At 35.0% G+C, this 24,881-nt stretch overlaps 3 protein-coding genes across 4 annotated transcripts; 2 read left to right on the top strand and 1 right to left on the bottom strand.

Moving 5' to 3' along the window:
* The first annotated feature begins 906 nt into the window (after positions 1 to 906).
* On the top strand, positions 907 to 16,291 carry LOC124184356 (actin-histidine N-methyltransferase). The gene is made up of 7 exons (XM_046573960.1): positions 907 to 1,556; positions 2,007 to 2,498; positions 2,741 to 2,864; positions 12,914 to 13,028; positions 13,256 to 13,408; positions 13,521 to 13,844; positions 15,125 to 16,291. The coding sequence occupies exons 1-7, from the start codon at positions 1,415 to 1,417 to the stop codon at positions 15,248 to 15,250; spliced, it is 1,476 nt and encodes a 491-aa protein (XP_046429916.1). The 5' UTR covers positions 907 to 1,414; the 3' UTR covers positions 15,251 to 16,291.
* LOC124184353 lies at positions 2,931 to 10,092 on the bottom strand. Its single transcript, XM_046573949.1, has 3 exons — positions 9,170 to 10,092; positions 7,136 to 7,494; positions 2,931 to 7,105 (listed from the first exon to the last, which is right to left on the bottom strand). The coding sequence occupies exons 1-3, from the start codon at positions 9,287 to 9,289 to the stop codon at positions 4,375 to 4,377; spliced, it is 3,210 nt and encodes a 1,069-aa protein (XP_046429905.1). The 5' UTR covers positions 9,290 to 10,092; the 3' UTR covers positions 2,931 to 4,374.
* Positions 16,292 to 16,420: 129 nt separating the features above from the next.
* On the top strand, positions 16,421 to 24,869 carry LOC124184360 (ras-related protein Rab-32-like). Of its 2 annotated transcripts, XM_046573970.1 has the most exons (6): positions 16,421 to 18,005; positions 19,302 to 19,334; positions 21,124 to 21,220; positions 22,046 to 22,102; positions 22,899 to 23,143; positions 23,673 to 24,869. In XM_046573970.1, exons 1-6 carry the CDS (start codon positions 17,900 to 17,902, stop codon positions 23,795 to 23,797), a joined length of 663 nt encoding a protein of 220 aa, XP_046429926.1. In that variant the 5' UTR covers positions 16,421 to 17,899; the 3' UTR covers positions 23,798 to 24,869. The 2 variants fall into 2 exon arrangements, with proteins under 2 accessions (XP_046429926.1, XP_046429927.1); XM_046573971.1 differs by lacking the exon at positions 19,302 to 19,334.
* The last annotated feature ends 12 nt before the right edge of the window (positions 24,870 to 24,881 follow it).

The raw sequence follows: 24,881 nt of genomic DNA, 5'->3' as shown, positions 1-24,881 counted from the left end.
GAAAAAGCTATATAAAAACGAAAAGGATATACAGTATGTACAACTGGTATTAATATACTATGTGCACATGTATCTACGCTGTATAACATTTCAATAGGTTTACAAAAAATAAAAAGAAATACATATATGTAGTTACATTCGGATTATAATAATTAGTAACTAGAACCGCACTTTGAAGAATATTTTCAAATCGCTTAGAACAAGAATTATTTTATAATTCTTGATATTCTAATTTTAATTGTTGCAAGTGAATAATTTTTATTGAAAAACAAAAGAAAAGTGAAAAAAAAAACTAAATAAAACATCTATGCACAAAGTTTGCAGTTTGAATTTTTACGCATGATCCGCAAAAATGAGTGCCGTTTAGGTTTGAAATTGTGGAAAATATGGCATCAAAAAAAAATTTTCTGTAACCCAATATTCTGTGAAGTAATGTCATTTAATTTCCAAACTCTTGCAAATTCTTGACACCCACAGAATCGTGACTACGGAAATTTTTGAAAAACTTGTAAGTTCTAGGATTTTACATCAATATTCGTATGATTTTGTACTTGGAAAATTGCGTCAATTCGATACGCACTCAAAAACGGTGAGATAAAATTTCATTTCACGTGTAAAAAAGTTTTTAGTTATAAAATGCAATATATTTCGGGGTAACTCGGGAATGGTGAAATAAAAATCGATTCAGAATATTTTTTTCAATTGAAAGTGCCCCAAGATGGTGTTTCTCTAAAATTCCTATCAAACAGTATATTACTAAATCTGGCTGTATAATTGTACAGAGAACTCCGTCAAATGGAATTTTTGGTAATTCTTATAGAAAACTTTCCAATGTCGGCAGTGAACTGTTCATTCCATAGCTCAATCTATTCATTATTTTCAATTTGATAATTGCTAAATTTTGTCTAGTCTTTAATTTTGACAAACGACTGTCAATAAGGTTGTAGGTAAGAGATGTATGTACCTAGTGGTAATTTGATAGTCAAGATAGGTTTAGGATTACGGTTGCAGTCTTGAGGAGTCCGTGTAATCAAATTGTTAACCGGTAGCCTATCTAGGTAATTGTACCAACAATTTTGAATTAGTTTCGTCCGAGAAGTAAAGGTTAGCAACCGAATAATTAGGCTAGAGTTTGTGACAGTTTTGATGCCTACGCTAAGATTGTGAATACGTTTCTAGAATTCAAATCAATAAACCGTATGATCGCATCCATTGTTCTGTTTAGCACAACTGATTGTAGGTTATGTCGTTCGAATCGCGAAAGCGGAGAATAAGAACATTCGTTTGCTGTCTATTTTTAGAAGGTTAAAACGCGAATATACACTTAAGTTATTCTCGAGCACCTCTGATCATCGAGTCGTGTTATAATGCGTTTGAATCTTCGTGGTAAATTGAGAAAAACTCTGAATTAAATATGGGGAGAAAAAAGTTGCATCCCTCCGCGAAATGTAAACAGCATAACGCATCGTTAAACAAAAAGATACCTCATCAAACGAAAAGGATATCTCCGTCTAAAAGAAACGAAATCAACGTTCAGTGCGAGAAACTCTTTCACCGTAAGTATAAAATTTCACATCACTTTTCTTTCCGGACTATTCGAACTCCGTTTTTCCCTATTCAATTTTACAATTGCTCAAGAAACTCAGATCCAGCGCCAAATTTTGCATTACATTCGATATTTGATACGTGAAACTCTTTTATCAAATACAAATTCTCTACCCTTACTCTTTTTCAATTCAGTCACCATCTCAGCAAATGTTTGATTTTTCATACACCATAATTTAGTAAGCTAACTAAGGTGATTGCAAAGTCACGTAGAATACATTATCAACCTTTGTGATTTCATTAAGGAATGGCGTTCTTATTGTAAACAATTGAATCTTTGCTGACTGGTGAGTGATAGCGGATTATGTTCCGAATTATTTTTAACCACTATCTTAGAGTTAAATCGTAGAAATAAGCAGTTGACTGACGATTACCAACTATGATGGTAAAACTTTTTGCAGTGAGCAGTAATCCGGCATATGAAACACAGCTATGGGAAAACTACGTGCAGATATCATCTATTTTGGAGAAGGTTAAACGACTGGAGGAGATGAAGATAGAATCGTCGAAGAGGTGCGAAGCTATTGGCAACTTTGTCAAGTGGTTACGAGAGAACGGTGCTAACATCGACGGTGTTAGCATCGCAGAGTTTCCTGGATATGACTTTGGCCTTAAAGCGGAGAGAAATTTCACCGAAGGCCATATGATTCTAGATATTCCAAGAAAACTGATATTCTGTACACAAACAGCGGCACCTGAGTTAAGCATACTCCAAAATGATCCTCTTGTACAGCATATGCCTCACGTTGCATTGGCCATTGCTCTTCTCATTGAGCGACACAAGGAAAACTCTCAGTGGAAACATTATTTAGATGTGTTGCCCAACCAGTACAGCACTGTTTTATATATGAGCACCAACGACATGATTGAGTTGAAGGGAAGCCCAACATTAGGTTTGTACTTCCTGTTTATTTAATTTCAACACAGTGGGCGGTCTGTCTGAAAACTTTATAATCATTGAATTCGGTATAACTTGGCTAAATTCCAAAATTATTTTTATCTCACGATGTCTCAGATTTCGTGCAACTGTTATAAAGTTATGAAATATTATTTTGGAATTACTAAATTTTTGTGCTGAAATCTGAATTCTTGGGTTCCCTTGTAAAATGAAAATGTGTTTCATGCTTGATTGCAGAAGCTGCTTTGAAGCAGTGCAGGAACATTGCGAGACAATACTCATACTTCAATAGATTTTTCCAAAATAATCAGAATTCAGTGTCCGAATTACTGAGGGAGGTCTTTACTTACGAGGAATATTGGTGAGTAGATAAATTGGGTATAAAAAACAACACCTTAACGATACTAGAATATTTTAGTTCTGAAGTCTCATTGCACATACTTTGAGCCTTGAGTCAGGACTGAAGTGTCTTGATAAGAACCTCTCTTTATCTGAAAACAAACCTTGTCAAAAGATTATCTAAACACATATAGATGTCACTTGCAAAATTACTTCTTATTATATTAAAACTTTAAGAATAAATATACAACAACTAACTATACAATGACAAAGAGTATTTTTACAGGTATTTAAGGTACTTAGAGATTATATATATATAATATAGTAGGTGTAGTTGGTGTAGTAGGTATACATTGATATGCGCGTATATTTAAAAAATATTACAAATAGTCAAAATCATCATAATTTAATAAAAAATTTTTGTTATTGTTAACGTATGTGACGGACATGGTGATAGTCATACATGGCATTGAAACACAAAGACATTCTGAACTTTGTTCTACCACTTTGTTCTTTTAAATCTATAACCAGATTTATCATTTTTTTTCCTGGGGCTGGGGGGGTCCAATAAAAGACTGAATTATGTTTAGGAATTGAACGAAAATGGGTAGAATATCGACCAAGATATGAATAGTGTAAAATTATTAATAATCATTTATTACTCTCATAATAGCTACTAGGAGAATACTTCACTTTAACCCTTCGTTGCTCACCTATATTTACACTTACGTCGTTGGCCATCTAAGAACAATTCGTTCGAGGCTGTTTTTTACCCACTTAGGGATGAGTAAAAATTCTAAAAAAATGTAGGTTACTAAATTGAGATTTCTTTTTGATATTCTGACAGTCAGAATAATAAAATATCTTAATGATAATGGCCAATGGAGGGTTAAGGCAGTAGATGCATCTTGAAACAGGATATTTTTTGAGAACTGGTTTTTCTCGGAAATCTCTTGTCTTCTTGCAGTCTTATTATGGCAGTTCACTAGTGTTTTTTATTAATATTGCCTATAATTAAGCCACACTGAAAGTCGATGATGCGTTACATCAAATGCGCAAAGTAAAAGTATATTATGTGAGATTTCAGTCACAGGGTTCGCTAGAAACCTTCCAAGTATTTCATATGAATATTTTACAATAATGTATCTCAAGGCCAAACCAATGGCACGAACAGTACGATGCTTCTTGTTCATTTATTTAATAAACAGTTATTATATTTAAGATTATAATCAAAATATATCATATCGATACCATCGATTCAACTGAACAATGGTATCATTTTAAAACATTTTAATGAAATATCAAAACTTTGACTTCAACATTAGGACTATGCGCTAGTGGAACTGCCTTCAACTAAATATACTTGAAATAATTCTCAAGATTGCTATATTCGAACGACAATGCCGGAAACCTTGTTTGACAAACCAGTCCTTCAAAATTATCATGTCTTTCAGGTGAACGTGAAACCACTTGATATGTTTCTTGGCACACCGATAGTGTATTAATGAAATCCTGGGAACTATGCCGTTTTATTACTTCATGAAATCAGGTATTGTTTCCCAGCTGTCATTGGCATCGAGTGAGTCATTATCGATATCTGTTTTTGGTTCGAAACTATTGTTCTCAAAATCGCTATACGGTTTTTGGGGTCTCTTTGCCGTTGATGTTGCAACAACGTCAACCATTATCGTATTAATGCTGCTGGTGTTTGACAGTTTTCTAGCGGTTACTCCTTGGTTGTGGAATACAGCCTTCGCGAACGAGTTTCTATAGGTGAATTTCTTTTTTTGTTGAATTCTGCACGCGATAAATATTGATAAAAATACGACGATGGTCACCCCCAGTATACCGCCGCTTGCTATTATGCTCGGCTTTACTTTTGAAACCGATTTCTTTTCTGGATACTCGTAATCGCTGATTCCATACAAATTTTTCAACGAATCTATATCATTTTTCAGTATTTCTTCGACACGTCCAATCTCTTCCAAATCTACCAAATTCATTGGCGGTTTTTTCTCTCCCTCGAACACAGTTTCCACTTCTTGTACCCCTCCATCCAGAACCGGCACTTTTACTGCTTCGATACTTGTATAGTATGATGATCCTTCCGAGTCTCTCTGAACATTTTTATTCGCCATCATCGAATTAACCGTCGCTGTCGAATCCAAATTCGTCGTAACCCCTTTGAAATCTCCTCCTGTTCTGGGTCCCATCCTTATCCCAACCTCTTCCGATCTTACACTAGGACTTTTCACAGTGTTATCGGAGTCAGCGACGTCTTTATCAAAATCTGAAATATTCTTCTTAATATTTTTGCTTTGAGAAAATAAGTTGATCAAATCTGTGGCCAAATATTCGGTCTCAATACCAAAATTTTCTTCAGCCTTATCTCGATCCTCTGATTTATCTTGCGGCATTGTTAATTTCTCTGTACTTTCCAATTTCACATTTATACTCTGGCCGTCCGATAGGACGTTACTATCTTTAGATGCTTCCAGAACTTCATCGGCGCTCTTGTTCACCTTTTCTTTCATTTTCTGTTCATTAGTCGGTCGAATCTTTTCCACCTCCTCTCGGTTTTCACGATTGGCTTTGAGATTATGATTGATTTTGTGATTATGAGACGACGACATTGAACTCTGTTCTTTCGCTCTGAATACTTCAGCAAAATGCACTTGGCTCGATCCCCTCTGTCTCAGAGCAATCAATTCTTCTACGCTCATGTTTCTGGAAGCTAGCAACCGTTCTAATCGCTCGGCGCTAGATCCAGAACTGAAAAGCTCCAATATCTCTGCACGAGATTGGGGGTCTACTCTGGGTATAACAACCTCGTGCAATTTTTGATTGAAGGTGAAATTTTTCTCGTCATTACGTAGATAAGACCCCTCGACACTCATGTTGAGTAGAATTCTGCCTTCCGATGAGTTTGAATTCGTGTTTAAAACTTTTTCACCCAATTCTATCTGTCCAGTCTGATTTCTGAGGTGTTCCAATACTTCGTTCGGTGGCTTCTTTGTAATACCACTATCTTCCGTTTCGGTGCTATTCACAATTTTTATTCCAGTTTCGCTGATAATCGTTGGCACGGTTGTCTCCAGAGGCACAACTTGTTCAGCACTCAGTTTTGCTTCCGCTTTTGTCCGAGGGTTGTTCATTTGTATGGCACCATGGAGAATATGTTTTCTTTTGGAATTTCGCACCGCGGTATCATAAACGGTTGGAATAAACTTGGGCATCTTTGAAGGGTAATCAGAAAATTCCATAATTTCATCCTCGTCGTCAGTTTCCGGTAGAAATCTTTTGTCTTCGGAGTTCACAACGAGTTGTCGATCAGCCTCGATACCATCTTCGAAAACAGTTGTTGTCTCGACCGACAAACTCTTGTTATCGGAATCGATGAACTGCTCTTTCAAGTTCCCGGCCTCATTTTCTACAAGTGTTAAATTCGACAGTCTCCTGTCATTGTCGGAAGATACCTTGCTCGCGTTCTTAGCAGTTTCCGGTGAAAACCAGTCCGAGTACGATTCACTGGTATTCAATGCCGGAGGAACCCTCGACTCGAGTTTTACGCTCGTTAAACCGACGTTCAGATCCTCGAAATTTGAACTCTCGTCGCTCTTCGTCGTCGGTATAATTTTTCGACTGGGTGACCATCGTCCCCCATTTTCATAATTCGACGAATTGCGAAATACAAGCAAATTCCTGAACGGTAATTGGGTAGAAGTCGATTGTTCCCCGGAGTTTTCGTCTTCTTTGTTTCCGGGTCCTTCCCGCCTCTCATTTGACTTCAAAATTCTAATGGCGTCCGGCTTGCCTGTTAAGATATCAGAAAGAGTTAAATTCTTCTCCTGTAAAATTTCGGAGAGGCTCAGATTGTTCCCTTGCATTTTCAAAAACGCCTTCAAATCCACACTTTCCCGCGATGATTCCCTTTCACTTTCTCCGCCCCTTTCGGCGAGCTCTGACGCTTCTCTTTTTCTGTCCATCGCGTTCCAGGATCCCGGAAACTCGTGGCTTCCGGGCGGCCTTCGTTTCCTGGGTCTGGGATCGTCGTTTTCGCCGTCATCGAAGAGCTCGTATTGGTTGGTGTAATTTTGCAAGGTCTCGCGATTTTGCAAGGTCTTTTCCGCCTTTTTAGCGTTTCCTACATTATCGACATCGTCGACGGTGTCCGGATGTTTCCTCGTATCTTCGCGGCTTCCGAACGTCTCCGATAATTTTTCACCCCCGTCTCTACGCACGGCTGAGTAAATCTCGGTAGTGGTAATCGCATCTCCTAAATTCAGTTTGGTGCGATGGTAATTTCTGTGTTCACGCGACTTTGGCTTCCTGTACGCGCCCCTGATACCGATGTAAGTTTTCTCCTCTCGCGATGATCCTTCTCCGGCGTTGTCGATATCTTTTATTCCACCTCTTGAGTCAAAACTCACAGACACCGGTTCGTTTTCTTCGTATTTAATTACGCTGTCGGGTTCTTCTCGCCAGCCGCTTGCAAACGATATCGTTGAAAACGGTGCCAGCGGCACAGAATCTCCATCTCGCCATTTTGGCTCCAATGCTTCACCATTATTCCGCCACTTTCCAATTACCACCCGACCCGAATCTTCACTCGAATAATTCTCATCCAGGTATTCGTCCTGCAGGTCAGAGCCCTGGAAGAAAATAATACATGTATTCAGTCACCTAGATTCTTTCGCTTCGATATTTTTCGTAATTATACAATCCTCCCGTCAAAATAATTATAGTTCGTGAGGAAAAGACCGGTGACTTAGTCATATTTTTAGAGTCGACTGTTTCAGAGATGCACTTTTTTTGAATTTGCGTGCATCAAAAAAATTATCGTGTTTAATGAAATTTTAATTTTAATTTTCTTTCTTTAGCAATGACCTCGTTCCATTATATACTTTCGATTGCTCTCTAATATTGACTGATTTTGCAAAGGATAATGTTATAAAGTACCAATTTCAAATTGACTCTGCGATGAAAAAAGACAAAAAACAAAAACCAATTGATACAACGAATTGCAGAAAATTTGCGTCGACTAAAAATACATTTCGCATTTATTATATAAATTGATTATGAGACTATTTTAAATACTGATTTGCCAGATTTTATTCACGGTTTTTTTACTGAAATCTGTTTCTAGTTAATTTATAATTGTTCTGCGATTTGTCGTTAATTTTTTTTGTTCATTCCAATAGATGTACTGAAGCTATCGCTCTGTTCATTTTTTTTTTCTAACTTTCAAAGACCTTCTGGAAAATCCAGTGCAATTATTAGTATATTAATTAAAAATTCACAAGCAGTTTTTAACTCAAATTACAGCACTAGAGTATTCATAATGATAAAAAGTGATGAAAAGTTGGCCAGTTGGCAAAGAAATATCCGTTCATATGCATGCATAGACACAATGTATTATAAAAAATGTTACTTGTCGAGTTACGATCCAAGAAGGATTACTGTATACATTATGTGTGTGCATATAGAACATATTTCTTAGCATCGTTACATATATATACATATATACGATATACCATATGTAATTCCTTCGGCTCATATACTTTTTTGAATTCCTGACATAGATATTATTATTTGAAAACTAGAATGACGTGAATTACAGCGTGAAGCTATTCAAGATGAACTCGTAAATATACATACATACATAATTACATACACATATACAATCGTGGATATCGGACAGAGGAAAATATTGGCCGTCGTCAGTGTTTTGTACAGCAAGGTATAATTTGCAAGATTAGAAATTACCTTCGAGTCAGACGACTAACCGTAACTGGTTCAACGCATAATATTAAATTCGAAGTAAAAACCAAAGTGTAATAACGTTAAAGATAATTGTACAAGTAATTGGAAATCAATCGGTGGTGAGAAAAAAATAAATAAAATATAATTAAACCAAGATCGTCGTACATGCATATTTTTATCAAAGAGGTAACAACGATACCATCTACCCATTGTCATGCTTCAGAATTTCATGCTGCGCGTCTGTTTGTTCACGGCGTATTCGTGTGTTAAGACAATTAGAAAGAAAGTACCTGCATAATTATACGTACTATTGTTTAGAGTTACACAATGGGTATGAAAGTTGGTGCAAAATCGGTGCTTATTATACACGTCCTAATAACAAGTACGTTTTGTTATGTCGCGGTTTAATTCCAACGCGGAAAAATAAGACACAACGAGTGAATCGACAAGCAATACAAATGTATCGTGTATAGTGGAATTTTACCCACGACACGATCGAATTTCAATTACAAGGTTTATTTTCTTATTTTTTATTTTATTTTATTTTTTTTTTTGCTCCATTACCTGTCGTTCGTAAGCCTCTATCGCCGTTCTCGAAGTTTCGTCGGTGGTAATTTTGTAGGTATCCAGTAAATTGCACAAGTTTGTTGTAACGATGAACAGAACAACGAATGATCTCCACATTATTGACGAAAGTTGTTATAACGCACAGTTTTGCATATTTTACTTTTTATTTGTGATTTTCTATTCGATGAGGCGCAATTTTCTTGCAGATGCGTCGAACAAGTTTCTTTTCTTATTTTTCTCGAACCTTCTTCGTGTTTTTTTTTTTTTAATATAACACGCGAAATTCGTTGTAATATTGTTTATCGCTGTTTCCTCTCACCGGTTTTAGAAACACGTGAATATAGACGACAAACAAAAGTAAAATTACGAATATTACATTTTTTCTGTTTAACACAGCTAAAAAATCGTCAAGTTTCATTGAAGTTTACTTTTAGTTGTTCAATTCTCGCTGAAATTCGTTTCCTCGATACGCAGTTTATATACAAACATCTTTACAACGACACATTTGGATGCGGACGACGTTTCGTCGCGTCATGATTAAGTTTTCTTTTACTTCAATTTATTCACCTTTCACGCTGAATTTGAATAAAAATATTCTAAGCAACGACAGCTCGTAAAATTTTATTGTTAACCGTTGCAACGTTTATCTTTTCCAAAATCACCATTCGATAATATACGAAAATTGATATTTAAAAAATTTTACGCTGCCGAAATAATAAAATTTACTACGTACCGAGATTACACCTTTTAATCAGTCTTTTTGTTTTATAATTGTGTTGATTATTTTCGTCAATCGTTTGATTGCCTTGACGATTTATCCGATGTAATTATTAGTTAGTAAACTTTATTCAGCGCGTATACACTTGTAATAAAATACATATAAAAAAAAAATTTATCCCATCGATTGCTCACCGTGTAAAGTCTTGGCGAAGACTGAAGCTGTTTTCTCTTACACCTGGCGTAAGTAAGTCGGTGAAACTTAATTCGTCTTCTATAAGTTCCTAGAGAATATTTTTCGCTCTCTCGTACGTTCCCTCGCGTCTCGTGACGCGACGCGTCGTGTCCTTCATCTTATAGGGCTATAGAAGTATTAAAAATAAAGTTGAACAAATATAAATGATAGAATAAAAAACAAACGTTGGTGTTTAAGGAACGAAACTTGAGTGCTGAATTTATACGTATATTATATATATTCGGATAATCACGGAATTCCTGTATACATCTTTATGTGTTATTCAACATTTTTTTGCTGAAACTTTTTTCAGAAACTTACGCGATGATTCTGTTATATGTAATTCACTCGTATAAACAGGATTATACGTATACAAATCCCCGCCAATCACGTTCGAGTTTCTACGTTTCTTGTCAACGTATTTTATAATTTTTGTACAAGTTTTTTCTGCAAATATAGAGTCAGGAGTGGAAGAAGATATTCCTACAATCAAGGCAATGTAATAGTATTTGTTTTTTAATTCGTCTATCTCTAGTAAGTAGTGACTCGATATACGATCCCACCTTTTTCTAATCCGTGATCGGATCGATAGATCATTTTTTTTATTTTTATTTTTTTTTTTCCACCCTATTTCGCGAGGGTAAATTGTTGAGGTTATTTTATTTCACATACACCACGAGAAATTTCTAACTATGGTTAGTATGTAAAGTCCTTAGCAATTATAATCTTTAACTCCTGACTGAAAAATACAATCGTGCGTAAAAAATGTACAGTTTGATGCTGGTGCAAGAATATATACCGATGCTGACATATTAATTAACATAAAATCTTTGGTAAACTTTATACAAAGAGATTGAATCTAGCAATAACCAGAAAACGTAGCGTCGAATTGTGTCAGATCTTGTTGTAATTCTGTACTTTATTGTATTCAAAACAATACCCGTTTTACAAGGATTTTTTATCAACGATAAGTATAATGAAATTTTTCTCAGTGCGCAACGAATACACGCATCAGTGCCGGCTGATCGTGAGCGCGAAACCAGATGTCGAAAGAGACAGCTGCACCATCGGTGCAAAACCAGCTTCCGCATCTCGTTCGTAGAAAGTGCATCAGTCGCATCCGTATTATAATACCCGTATACCTATATACGTATATTAAAATATGTGATCGAGCGGATATCTTCAATAATATACTGCCTTTTAAACGAGCGTAGTGCGGCTATCTTCACTCGAGTTATCCACGCCGCTATGTAGTTTCTGGAATTAATTATCCAAGTAAACACTTCATATGTATACAGTAAATTATACTCAACTATATACACCGTAAATAAGACTTTCTGCTAAGGTGATCTTTCCATGATAATTTGGCTGATCTTCTTCTTACGATTAAACGCCCGACTTGCATTTAGAATTGCCTCGGGGAGTTTGCCCAACTCTCGATTAGTACATTTGGTAGTACATACTTGCCTGAGTTTGCGATTATACTAAGCTCTAGCTTTATAAATTCCCAAGCTTCGTGTAGGCAGAAAGTTTCATTCGCGGGTTGGCTTGCGATTGAAAGATGTGTACTTTCACACTTGAAACTTTCTTGCGTACCAGCTCTTGGCAATGTAGAGGATGATTCAAAACTCGTTTATCCGGGGTACTAATCATCCTCGTCATTGTTCAAAACCATAGGTACACTGCAAAAGTAAACTTTCAAATCTAGGTATATAGAAGACATTAGAAACACATTTTCTCTTCAATATCGTGATGCGTGTTTGAATTTAAAAAAATATACGAATTAGGGAAGTGTGTTTGAACCCGGAACGGAAAAAACCGTAAAAGAATAAACGTTGCATCAAATTTAACTTGACTAACGACAGCATCGTTATACTTTTTAAACGTCTTGTCTAGGTACTGTAGAATTATACTCGAGTCATCCGGTAATTTTTTTTACATTAACAAAATTATCCCACAATAATACATTTCAATTATTATTAAGCGCGATTACGTCGTTTGACGATGAAATACGAATCGTTGAATTAACGCAGAAAATTTGCGGTTAAATTATTACGAGTCGTTAAAATAGCCCACTATTTTGAATCAATGGCTCACGCGAATAAATGCATTTTTTTAAAATATTTATATATATATGCAATAAGAAGTTCATACTTTTTATCTTTTTAAAATTTTCCATTACCATTTTTCTTTTTCCTACGCCACGCAATAGAAAAATGAAGTGCAGTGCGTCGTTACGAACAATGACTGAGGTTTTTACAAGTATCGTTTTTTCGGCTTAACGTCCGCGCCGGTATTTCTGGGTCAGGTTCATTCTGTATCTGCATCGCGCGGCTCTCGCCTCCGGCAATTCATAAATTGACCGATTTTTTTTGGTCGGTTCGCGGACAAATAGAGAAATGAATAGAAAGTCTGCGGACATATGGTAAATAACGTATACCTATGCATACGTGTATATGTTATATATTCACGTATAATATGTGTATATACAACGATATGCGCGTCGTAACCTATTCTCAGTTTATAAACGAGTTTGTTCCACTTGTTGAACAAATAAATAACAAAATTGCCATCGCGTTCAGCGTGTCCGATTCGTATTATATTATAGTCTTATTGTTTACATTTTGTAAATATACATATGTATATTGTACGTATACCAGACTATCTTATGTCTCTTAATACGTTACTCGGGCAACGCGTACCAAAAAAAAAAAAAAAAATGTATTTCCCTGTACGGGAATTTATTTGGAGATTTTATCATTCCTGAATGTTACACGCTATTTTCTTAGCTGGGCAGTTTCTACCGTTATGACAAGACAAAATCGCATACCCAATGAAGATGGATCAAAAATGATTTACGGACTGATACCGATGTGGGATATGTGCAATCACGAGGAAGGAAAGGTAATACATTCATTGTATACCTCAGAGAAATACAAACATTATTTTATTCATTTTCACTGTACAAATTCAGTCATATACAGTCTAAGATATAGAATTTCGAAGTCTGAATTTTCGTCTCCTTTCATGTTTTGTGAAACGAAAATTGAATTTCCTGAAATCGTTGGGAAATCAGTATAAAAATCGAGAAACAAAATCGACCATTTCAACCGCTTATTTTCCTTTTATAGATAACAACCGACTTCAACAGGATTTCGGATAAATGTGAATGCTTCGCGATGAGAAACTTCGAAGCTGGAGAACAAATATTCATCGCATACGGGGCGAGAACTAATTCCGACTTTTTCGTTCATTCGGGATTTGTCAGTATCGACAACAAGCAGGTGCGGTAACTTTCCTTTCTTCTACGCGCGTCGATATTTCTTATTTATAATTCGAATGCCGAGGCGAAAATTGATGAAAAGTTAAATTCTGATCGATCAAACCCTATTTCAGGATGGATTTAAGCTGCGTCTTGGTATAAGTAAGGCTGACGCGTTGCAAAAGGAACGAGTCGAGCTTCTCGCTAAGTTGGCACTTCCGTCGAACGATGAGTTTCTGTTGAAACCAGGCATGGAACCAATTTCCGACGACCTGTTGGCCTTTCTGAGAGTTTTCAGTATGCGGAAACCGGAACTCGAACATTGGCTACAGTCCGACAAGGTTCTCGACCTTAAGCATGTCGATTGCGCCCTCGAAACTGTTATCGAAGAAAATGTCCGAAGGTTCATGCTAACGAGATTAAAATTACTGATCGCTAATTATCCGACGACTCTGGAGGTAAATATAACAACGACAATTAGTCCGTGTGTGAGTTCAGTTCCTCGCGTTTATTTTATTTTCATGTTCAGGAGATAGAAAGCCTCTCTCGATTTGCCCACTCACGCGCATAATTAATTGCGCAATAAAGGAAAAATACGGAACACGTTTATGCGAAACTGTCCGGTTAGCATTGAGACCCGGAATTTTTCTAGACTTTCAATCAACGAGTTGTACATCTTCTTTTTTTTTTCTTAACGTTGTTTTCACCGCCGGAATTTAATCTTTTTTTTAGCAGATTGATCGAAATTATGAAAGTTATGAATGTACGTTCAAATTCTCGTATTCTATATTGGTCGAGAATTGATGAGCTGTTGAGTTTCAGTTTGTTCGAGGAAAAGTTTTGATTGAAGAAGGTGAGAAGGAGAGAAAACGTATGTTATTGTTTCGTAAAAAAGAAAAAAACTAGCGTCAATCTCATCTTACATCGTGTAAATACACAGTGCGTCAAAAATTACCATGTACTCAATGAAATCATTTCCTCGCCTAATAATTAACATTTTTGCTGCACTCCTTTGATGGGTCGGTTGTTCATACGGGTAGCAAGTTTTTTGTTATTTGGATAACTGATTTGAAATTCGCGAAATTTTTTTTCAATATCATCACGAGCTAGTTATGTATTATAACTATATGCACTATACTGTACCATATGTATACTGACCATAAGATTGAATCCTACATGCGTGTCAAGACCAACTGAAAACGTATAATTTCACATCCGTGCAAAGTAAATACAGGCCTTCCGCTCAACTCACTAAAAGTGATTTAGGATACTTTTACTTGCAAATAGTTACTGAAAGTGGCCGCTCTATTCGAAAAATAAATATCACTGCGTTTCACATTTTGTTTTTACCCTATTTACGGTAAAGAAATATTTCACTAATTTCTGTCACCATCAATACATATGAAATTGTAGTATTTCGAGCTATTGAAATACTATAAATAATTGGACAGCCTGGAATCCTTTATGAAACTACTTGTAGTTTGAAGAATTTAGGAATATCAAGAGAATTTGGACTCGGGTTACGAAACATTTGGGGTGTTTTTAGAATTCAATTCGAAAACAATCCAGCTTCACGATGATACGTTCACGATTTTTTAACTGTTCAAGCAAGTCTTATAATTACTATTTCAAATTACAAGTGAGTGTGACGTTTGAGATAATTACGTATAGAACAGCATCCATCTCCTAAGAAGTGAAAGCATCACCGCGTAATCGAGGCTAATTGATTTCATTTCAGGAGGATCTGGAAATAATGAACTCGTCGTTATCACATCATAAAAAGTTAGCCTTGCAACTGAGAATAACGGAGAAACAAATTTTACACGGTGCCCTGGATTATGTGGAGCAGTGGATCAAAGCTTAGATATATTTTTGCACATATGATTACGCCTATGATACTTGTCTTTGAGAGCACTTGGTACAATCAATGCCTTTTGTCTATTTTTTGCGATAACTGCAACTCGCGTTCGTCAACGTTCTTTTTTTTTCACTATTTCACTTCTGGTTCATCATGTCAGAAAAAAATGACAAAATACACAAAAAACAAATAAATGTACGGGTTTTGTAAGAGAGGATTAATCTCGTTTGAACAGTTCAATTTCCTATTTATTTTCCGCAATTACTTCTGATTTGTTTATTTATTTATCGTTTGCTTTTATCGAATATGTTGTTACAGTTTCCAAGATCACTGAAATATTTGACAACAACACGTGACATTGACAACTCTTGTATAATAAAAAATGAATTATAAGTATGAAATATACAGTAAATATACACAAAAGTTTTATTTGACGAGTCGACTATAGTATGAATATAAATACACCTCTAATGTGAGAATAAAAAAATATTTATACATATATTGCATGTGTGAATACAAATATGCAGATATGTATAGATATAAATATATTATATACATACATATGTATATATATATATACACATACGTTGTATTGTTTATATATTATATGTAACAAATACTCGAAGAGCAATAGCGCGTCAGAAATAGAAGCTATTGATAACGGATGTCTATTTTCGAAAGATGTGTACTTGAACAGAGAGAATTTGAATCTCCTATTCATTAACAAAACTATCGCGCTGTTCATTAATAATTATTTATTATGCATATATACATAACACGTATAGATACATGTACATTATACATATATACTCTGATATGTAAAATACTATGTCCGTTCAAAACTATATTTTCTCGTTGTTCATCCGATTGATACTTACATAAAAGTGCCGTATTATATTATAATAAACAGTCTTGTTCAAAATATTATACTTAAATTCAATACATGAGCATTCAGTGTTAAAGTATATAAATATTATGTATACGTACGAAATTCCACAGGATTCGAATTGATTATTTGTGTGAAAATAATAAACAACTAACATCGAAGTTTGTTTATTGAGTTACGAATTACATCGCCGTGAATTCCCGTTGTTAATCTTGAATTTTTGTTTTACCAGTAAATAATCTAGAACATATCGAGGTTTCGCAAAAAATCTGTAAACAACTGTTAGTTGTGAAGTTTTCCATCGAATTCTTTTAACTCTGAAGATTAGTGAATATGATTCAACGTGTCTTTATAAAATTGATGAGAATTAATGTTCAGTTTGTGAAGAAAGCTTTGCGGAAAAATGATTTAGGTGTTTTGATGTGAAGCTACCGAGTAACGAATTTTTGAAGGGTGCAAACTTATATATGCATCGAGGCCAAATTATTTTCTTCTCACAATCTGATTGAGAAAACAGTACGTTAATAATGTGTTATTCGTCGCATAATCGCAATTATAAAGAACATGGAAGAGAAATTAAATTTTGATGCCTGTTCTGTTTCCTGAATATTAAATGTATTATTGCACAAGGTGTATGTTAACTTCAGGAGAAACTAAATTTGATAGATTCTTAAATATTTTGAAAACAAAGAAATAAGTACAAGTTCAACAACTTTGTTCTATATCCGGAAATTTTTATGCTTTTGCTCTTCAACGGATGAATTCACCGCCGTTATTTTCCGCATAATAGGCTGAATTCATATTTTAAATGTTTTTCAACTAGGGAAACATGTCGATTTACTTAATGATAATGTTCACGAAATTTATTTAAATGAGAATTTCGTTATCAATTTCCGAAAGAAAGGTTTAAGACACGATCCGCTCCCTTTTTCTCTTCCGTCTATCTATTATCTTAAATGGGTAATACGTATTTAAATAAATCATTTCTTTTTCTCCGTTCTCCTTTCGATGAAAATCGACTTATAAATTTTAGTGTCAATTGTCGTTGTCTGCGCATGTGTAAAATCGTTACTTTAGATTGTAATTATAATCTATAACAATTTGTTTATACAGTACATTGTAGAAGATTCTTAAGTGGGTTTTTTCTTCTAACAATATGACAAAGGATAAGCGATAGATTATTCAACTGGTTCAATAATACGTGGCCGCAGATTAAACATCGGCTTATTCCGTGCAAACATTTCGCGGCATTATAAGACTATTAATTATTCATCTTTGAATCCTAGTGTCTCAATTCGACACCAGATCGTGTCAGCTTCGAGCTAGAGAGGTTCTCAAATCTGGCATAATGAACCTCAACAATTAGTGTTTATCATACTTTGAAAATACACGACGGAATCCGAATTCCGTTTTAACTGCCGAGGTGCATTGTACTGTTGGAAAAAGTTGGATACAACTTGTGACGCGATCTGAATCGAAATACAACCTGTTTCCAAGTGTTGAAAATATCCCGTACACTCGAAACGAATTGTTATCGATGAAACTGAAGGCGAGACAGAGAATTGACACGTTTACTTTTCACGTAAATGTGTGTATAAATGCGCTCGCATACAGCTGCATGCCAGGAGATAGCCAGAGCAGAGCTTATCACAATATTCGAAGCGAAATGATCCAGAGTGTCGAGAGTGTGGACAGATTTCTAACCTAAAACACAGAACCGGGTTGATAAATCGCGGAGGGAAATAAATCGGGAAACGAAAATTGGGAAAATGAGCAGCCAGAGAACGATTAGAAGAGACTCGGACGTTCCTCTTTCGAACCTCGGTCAAAAAGAGTTACTTTTCAAGTTTCTGATCATCGGTGATTACGGCGTTGGTGAGTTGAGAAAAGTTTCCAGCAATATTGCGATAAGCATCTTCAATATTACGATACAAAATGCCTCTCGTGCCGGTTTCAAGGAATAAACACTTGTAAACATCTGATTGAGTTTAGTTATATCTCGAGAAAGAACCGTAACGTCTTTATTATTTTCCACTTAATCTTCGCCACGCTTTCAAATTTCGAATCATCAACGGTTTTAACGTTTGTCATTTCTACCCGATCGTCAGCTGTTTTGCATTTCTCTTACCGCCGACGTTCAAATGTTTTCCCCAGTACTTGTTGCCTGCGTCGGACGCTTGTAAAATAAATTCTTCAAAGTGTAACCGGTGTTTTTAACCAATTATGTCGACAATTTGATCAGTTCTTTTTTCCGTCAATCGTTCGTACTCGAATCTTGAGGAGAAAAAAACGTTGATCCACTGTATTCACACCCTTCAAAGTCAGAGGGCCGAATTCTTGAAAAATTTGACAATGAATTTTCACCCAATTCTGTTACCATTGGATCTGTTACACGATTGGTGAGAAATCGATTGTCGTTTGTGATTTGAAGATCACTTTTGCAAGCTTCTAACTTACACTTTTTACCGATTCTTTACCTTAACTTTTCTGTCGAGCAACTGGATAAGTGAAAACTCTTGAAAGCCTCAATTTCGATCTAATTTCTGTGGCTGATGCAACCATCGAAATACGGTTATTTATACTTACTTTTATACTGCCGGAAGCTGGCTACTTTCTTTAATTCGTCTCATTCGAACTAAACATATTATAATCCGCTTTCAGCGGTAATTGTTCACACGCTTACGGTAACGGGAGATTTCAATTACTCCAATTACTGTAACCGTATTCCAATTACTGACTGTTTGTCCCTTTCTGTTTTACTCGTATTATTATTTTCTCTACACCATGAAGCTGGTATGTGTTTTTCAATAATCTCGGTAACGGGCGATAATTAGTTGCTGTGTACTGAGTCGCAATAACTGATATACATGTAAATACATAAGAAGGTTGAAGTTCGTAACGCTAGTGTAACGAAACGTCCCTTTTACGATTAATCGCGCTATTCCATAGTCTCCGAAATTACAGAAACGCAGTATGCGGTAATTAAAGCTTCAATAAAGAAAGGTTAATTTATTTTCTAACCAATATTTTTACAAACTAATTCTAAAGTTGTAAAACAGTGGCTAGTTGTTATTGTATCGTTATGCTAGATTTACTAATTTCGAACCCGTAATTAGTTATTTTACTTTGAAACATAATTCATATCAGGTATCGGTTTTCGATTACTTTTAGGTAAAACAGCCATCGTCCGGAGATATACCGAAGGTAATATTCTTCTTTAGCCACTTCGATAATTACAGTCTTGCATGAATGAAAATAATGCATGCTTTATTGTGTGTTCAGATGTCCGCACGTACGCGTCATTACTTCTTGATAAAATGAAAAGAAAGAGGGAATTAGGAAAGAGAGCGAAACTTATTTCTTCCTACGTATCGCGGGTTTGATCTATTTTTATTAATCAGTTTTCGAGCTCTTGAATTCAGTCGCATGATGTTTCTATTTTTACTACTCAAACTCTTACAATATTTCCGCAAAGTATTCTCGATGGCTTATAGAAATTAATACCGCAGTGTAAGATATTTCATTTGGTAAATGTACCAATAGCATGATCCATACGTATTTTTTACGTCAAACTTTGAGTAAATACATTTTTTGAAAGCAACAGATATGTTCCGTTTCTTTTAATTGTACATGTTATAATATACAACTGTATAATACTACATTTACCGTGTATTCACAGTACATTTGTCGTATTGAGAAAATATTAAGACACGGATACAAAATTTCTCAACATCAGGTATAAGATAAATATGTACGAAAAGTAAAGCACAATAACAATTAGAACCATTTAAAAAGGTAGGCATCTCAAAATTATTGTTCTCTTGAACAGAATTTTAGACGAATTTAAAGATTTTCGAATGACGATTCGATCTGGAGAAAAAATTTGCATCAATGTATAAATATATGCATGCAAACTGTATATATTGAATAATTGATTGACAGAGTTGTGTAGCTGCAAGTCGAGTCGTCATTAAATGTCCTATGTATATGTATGACGTTTGTAGATATATGTATATTTTCTTTACATGGTGACAAACCGCTACATATAAATAATCCCTTATACGTATACATTAAATGTACGTAACTTTCGAGGAGAAACGATGCTTCGCGGTGGAATAAAATCCGTCTCTTCACCAAAGACCATTTATAGCTCGAGTTTCGACTGAGAAAGTTCCGTTTCTTTAGCCTACTGAAGTGTAGCTGGTTTAAGAGTTACACTGTATACTTACGTGGGTGTATTAGACAGAGTTTTGGGGATAATCACAATGGAAACTGAATCACACGGATGATTCACATTACGTACGATTTTGGTTACGTCTTTGATCATTTTTTGTTCACATTTTGCTTTTTATATTTTTCTGAAAATCATTATAAATTTTCAAGCTCCTGACCGTCATGAAAAACCTTGTAATTTTTTGTTTCTTTCTTGCGCACACAAATTTTGGCATTATTTATATTTTCTTTTTAAAATTTTCCCCACGACGCTCTCAAATCATCCAGTGCAATTTTTTATGTAATTCTCCACCAAAGCTTTCTGATTTTATTTATAAATTTCTTCACTTTTAACGCTAGACTTTTCGCTTTTTCCTTACTTTTTTTGTACCCTTATATAAGTATATATATATATATATATATATACTCGTATATATATAAGATTTGGTTTACAATTACCGGCTTATAAAAATCGTGAGTGATAATCTGGCGTCTTCTCGAGACGATCCGCGGCTCTAAAGTGGCTTATAATGCATGAACTAGTAGGAAAAAGCTGCCCTATGGTGAGCGGGTGTAACTTCTGAACCTGTAATGTAAGGGTTATATGTCGGCATGAATGCGCCCGCATCTTTGTGCGAGATTTGCATGGATTTGAATAAATATTCTCATTCTCACGATTTACGAGTCACTCATAAATTTATTTATTATCTTCACCATTTTTTTTTTCTCTCTCATCCTATTTCACATATTTTTTTTTCTCATCTTCTCCTTATTCTTCCAGGGAAATTCTCATCGAATTACAAGATTACCATAGGCGCTGATTTTGCGATAAAAACTCTCGACTGGGATCCCCATACAAAAATAAATCTGCAATTATGGTAATTGTCAATTTGCATCATTACGTGACGAGTATATTTTTCTCCAAAATTAAAACCGAATCTTATCTATACAAGTTGATTAAGTTACACGGAATTGGCGGCGTAACTTTTGCGGAACCAAACGAGCTTGTATACACGAAGCTCGGATCACGCGTATAAATACCGCTTTTATCGAGATTAATTATTCGCCGAAGGGACTGAACATAATAAATTCTTTGAAAAACAAATAAGCCTGATTATAATTCGAAGGGAAAATATTTGAAAACGCGTTTGAGATGAATAAATTTTTTCATGTATACATATCGCCTTTACTCCAAGCTTGTAACACATCTTTACTCGAAGGTCTCTATCTATACTTTTATTCTTCGAATGATGAGTTTCATCAGCTAAAATTAACAAGGGATATATTCTCGCATGCGTTCGAAAATATGTAAAAATCTACATACCTACGCACAGTATCAGGGTGGCACTATTTTTAGCTTTATTCGCAATAATATTGAAGTAAACCGAAAAATTCTGCTAATCCTTATTTGATCGTATCTAATTTAATCAAAAATAAGTTCACAATATACGATAAACTGTGTCGAGGTTTCAATTGTATTTTAGTCATTTCAAATGATTAAATAAACTCAAATTTCCGTCACGGTCGTTGCGAAAATTGAGTTCAATGACATCCGAGTAGAAAGCAAAATTTCTGAACTAAAGATTAAATCGTTAAATAGTGACACTCTGTGTTAATTTATCGGTTAATCACTGCTTTGGTACAAATTTTCTAATGCTTATTTATTTTTTAACGACCTAATTTTTTTCCGTTTACCTTTTTAGGGACATTGCGGGACACGAGAGATTTGGTTACATGACGAGAGTTTACTACAAATACGCGTAAATGTTTTTTTATTTTATTATATCTTACTTATCTATCAGTATCAAGAGTTTATACTTATAATAATTCACAGTGTGTAAATAGTTCTCGTTGTGGTATTTAATGTTGGTTTTTATGATTGAAAAAATGAAATTTCAACGTTGTTGTATACTACATTGTAGTATACTCGTACCTACGTGCATCGAAAGTCTTACGTGACCTGGTTTCGTTCCGTTCTGTGCAGTAACGTTGTTCCGACTTTACTTCCTCCGCTACGAATATACCAAACTGTTTGCCTTTAGCTTTAAATATAGCTTTTCTTGTCAGCATTTTCAGATACGTTGTTTACAAATTTCCGTCTCTTATCGCGTCTCATGTTCTCCCTTATCTGAACGTGCGTGAAAAAAGAGAAGAATCAATGCAAAAAAAAAAAAAAAAAAAAAAAACAAGAAAAAAACAGAGAGAAAGAAAGAAAGAGAGAAAAGCTTATGCCAGAAATTTTCTTGGAAATGTGTGAACGAGATCGAGCCTCGGCGTCGTCACTGCACTTTTTTTAAACCCATACAATTGTTTACAAATCAGGATTTCGTTATAAACAGCAAACTCGCCTGTCACACCGAGAAGCGAAATCATTCAAAGTTGGTCGTTGCAGTCATCTCTCTTTCTTTCCTCTTTTCCATTTGAAATTCTTCATATACGTTACGCGCGTAAATATTCCGAGGCTGTGGTGTGATGTCAAAAAAAAAAAAAAAAGAAAAAAAAAAGAAAATGTCAAATCCCAAGAGCCAAAAATTACAGCACACGATGATTTCCCAGGCTTGCCGCTGCTCTGGTATTCGATATCTCGAGGATAGCGACTTTTCAATCTGTCAAGAAATGGCTCGTCGATTTACGCGAAAAAATCACCCTCCCAGATGGATCCAACATACCCGTCGTACTGCTCGCGAATAAATGCGACATTGAACATTCCGCAATTCCCAACGAGCAGATCGTCAAGTTTTGCAAAGAAAACTCCATCGGTTCCTGGTACATTACATCGGCTAAGGAAAACGTTAATATCGGTTCGTACTCTCCAGCTTCGTACACGCAATTATTTAAACAAAATTAAATCCGGTGCAGGAAAAATTTCTCTGAAAGAACTTGGAGAAAGTTTAGCCACGTTTTGTTTTTGAAAACCCTCGGGGATTTTTATGCAACGTTGTTTCGCTCGGTGAAAAATGTATAAAGCGTACACAGAAGTATCAAATCGTTTCGCAAATATGCGTGCAAGTATATTCGAAACTTTTCCGATGCGACGTGAAAATCTCGGCAACTTTTTCTAATTTCCAACGGAATTTCATCGAGCTTATTTGAAAAGTTTGCAGAGAAATTTTTCCACCAGGATTTAGTAGGTATCACAGACACGATTGCGTAAATCAAATCTAGATTCTGAACAGTATGATTATTGATATCAAATTTATGAAGCGACTATTTTCGCATCGATTTAACGAGAATTAATTTATTTTCTCTATGCTAAATTGGTGAAAATTACCGGAATTCCAAGCGTATAATGCATTCATGCGGAAAATTATGACGTATTTATTTTCGCAGACGAAGCGATCCGATACCTGGTGGAAAATGTTATAAAGACCAGAGTAGAGGACCAGATACGCGACTCCATAAAACTTCGAGACGGACCGGTGTTTCAGGAGAAAAATACGTGTTGTAAAATCTGATGAACAAACGCTTCCGTGAATTTCAGATATCTATTTCGCATACGTATTTAGCTACAATATTCAACATCATTGCCAAAATTACGTCATTAACGCGAAATTGACACGATATATCGTTTCACGAGATGCGTAATTATGACGTATATATATAAATAATATTATCTCATATCGATTTATGTACGTACATGATGTTAATTGTTATACAGGTTTGTTCAGCAGATGTATAATAACACCTATTGAACGAATCTACGAATACGGGTTACCGATCTTGCATTGAAAATTATCGAAAAAATCATATTGCATGTACGTGAATTAGTGATAGGCGCATGTATAATCGTGTGTGTGTATATATATTTGGTTTTTTACAGACATTTTAATAATTGTACATAAAAATATGTGGTAATATTGATATGAATTTCCGTGCATATATGTATATATATATATATACATCTTTGTTTCGAATCATATAAAATATAGTCTTTGATTTTATCATTCGTACATCGACTGATCTTTAATACAATACTTTAATTACCTGCATATACCTATAACAGCGATATATTTACAAGGGTGCGTATGTGTATATACATATATATGTTTTTCTTGTTTTGTATCGTTATCATCTTTGGTTATAATAAATTGTTACATGATCCCGCTCGGCATATGATATTTTTCTATAATATTATTTTAGTAAAAATATGATATGTCTGCAAGGAATACTTATATGTATGTATGCGTGTTACGTAACATATTATATATACATACGTTATTCCTATACATGCTACGATTAGGCTTCGGTCAAGTATAGAGCTTATTTTTATTATAAATAAAAATGCCTAAATACATATGTATAGGTATGTACGCGTATGGATACACTCGAATTTTGCTTTAGTATTGATATAAAACTACGGTTTAAATATACAATAAACTTAACACGGGTTTTAATATAAATTTTTTAATTATACTTGATCGTTTTCTGACTCGAGGAACGCGCGATTCTTAATCAGTGTATTAACGATTCTTGGTATAATTAACGAGATTCTTGTATAATCGCGATTACTGCGTTTCATTTAAATCGCCTCTACCGTGA

Source organism: Neodiprion fabricii, chromosome 6 (genome assembly GCF_021155785.1).
Source record: "Neodiprion fabricii isolate iyNeoFabr1 chromosome 6, iyNeoFabr1.1, whole genome shotgun sequence".
NCBI lineage: Eukaryota > Metazoa > Arthropoda > Insecta > Hymenoptera > Diprionidae > Neodiprion > Neodiprion fabricii.
The sequence above is the reverse complement of the archived record's forward strand: the minus strand, read 5'-3'. Positions and strand labels throughout refer to the sequence as shown.

What these genes read in the sequence shown, in the direction of transcription:
- LOC124184353 (XM_046573949.1), bottom strand. Translation starts at nt 9,289, where the DNA reads ATGTGGAGATCATTCGTTGTTCTGTTCATCGTTACAACAAACTTGTGC. An exon ending in TAGAGGCTTACGAACGACAG is followed by an intron (nt 7,495 to 9,169) that starts GTAATGGAGCAA and finishes ATTTTCTTCCAG; the next exon opens with GGCTCTGACCTGCAGGACGA. An exon ending in GAACACAGAAATTACCATCG is followed by an intron (nt 7,106 to 7,135) that starts CACCAAACTGAA and finishes AGATGCGATTAC; the next exon opens with CACTACCGAGATTTACTCAG.
- LOC124184356 (XM_046573960.1), top strand. Translation starts at nt 1,415, where the DNA reads ATGGGGAGAAAAAAGTTGCATCCCTCCGCGAAATGTAAACAGCATAAC. An exon ending in GAAGGGAAGCCCAACATTAG is followed by an intron (nt 2,499 to 2,740) that starts GTTTGTACTTCC and finishes GCTTGATTGCAG; the next exon opens with AAGCTGCTTTGAAGCAGTGC. An exon ending in ATTATCCGACGACTCTGGAG is followed by an intron (nt 13,845 to 15,124) that starts GTAAATATAACA and finishes ATTTCATTTCAG; the next exon opens with GAGGATCTGGAAATAATGAA.
- LOC124184360 (XM_046573970.1), top strand. Translation starts at nt 17,900, where the DNA reads ATGAGCAGCCAGAGAACGATTAGAAGAGACTCGGACGTTCCTCTTTCG. An exon ending in CATCGGTGATTACGGCGTTG is followed by an intron (nt 18,006 to 19,301) that starts GTGAGTTGAGAA and finishes GATTACTTTTAG; the next exon opens with GTAAAACAGCCATCGTCCGG. An exon ending in AAAATAAATCTGCAATTATG is followed by an intron (nt 21,221 to 22,045) that starts GTAATTGTCAAT and finishes TTACCTTTTTAG; the next exon opens with GGACATTGCGGGACACGAGA.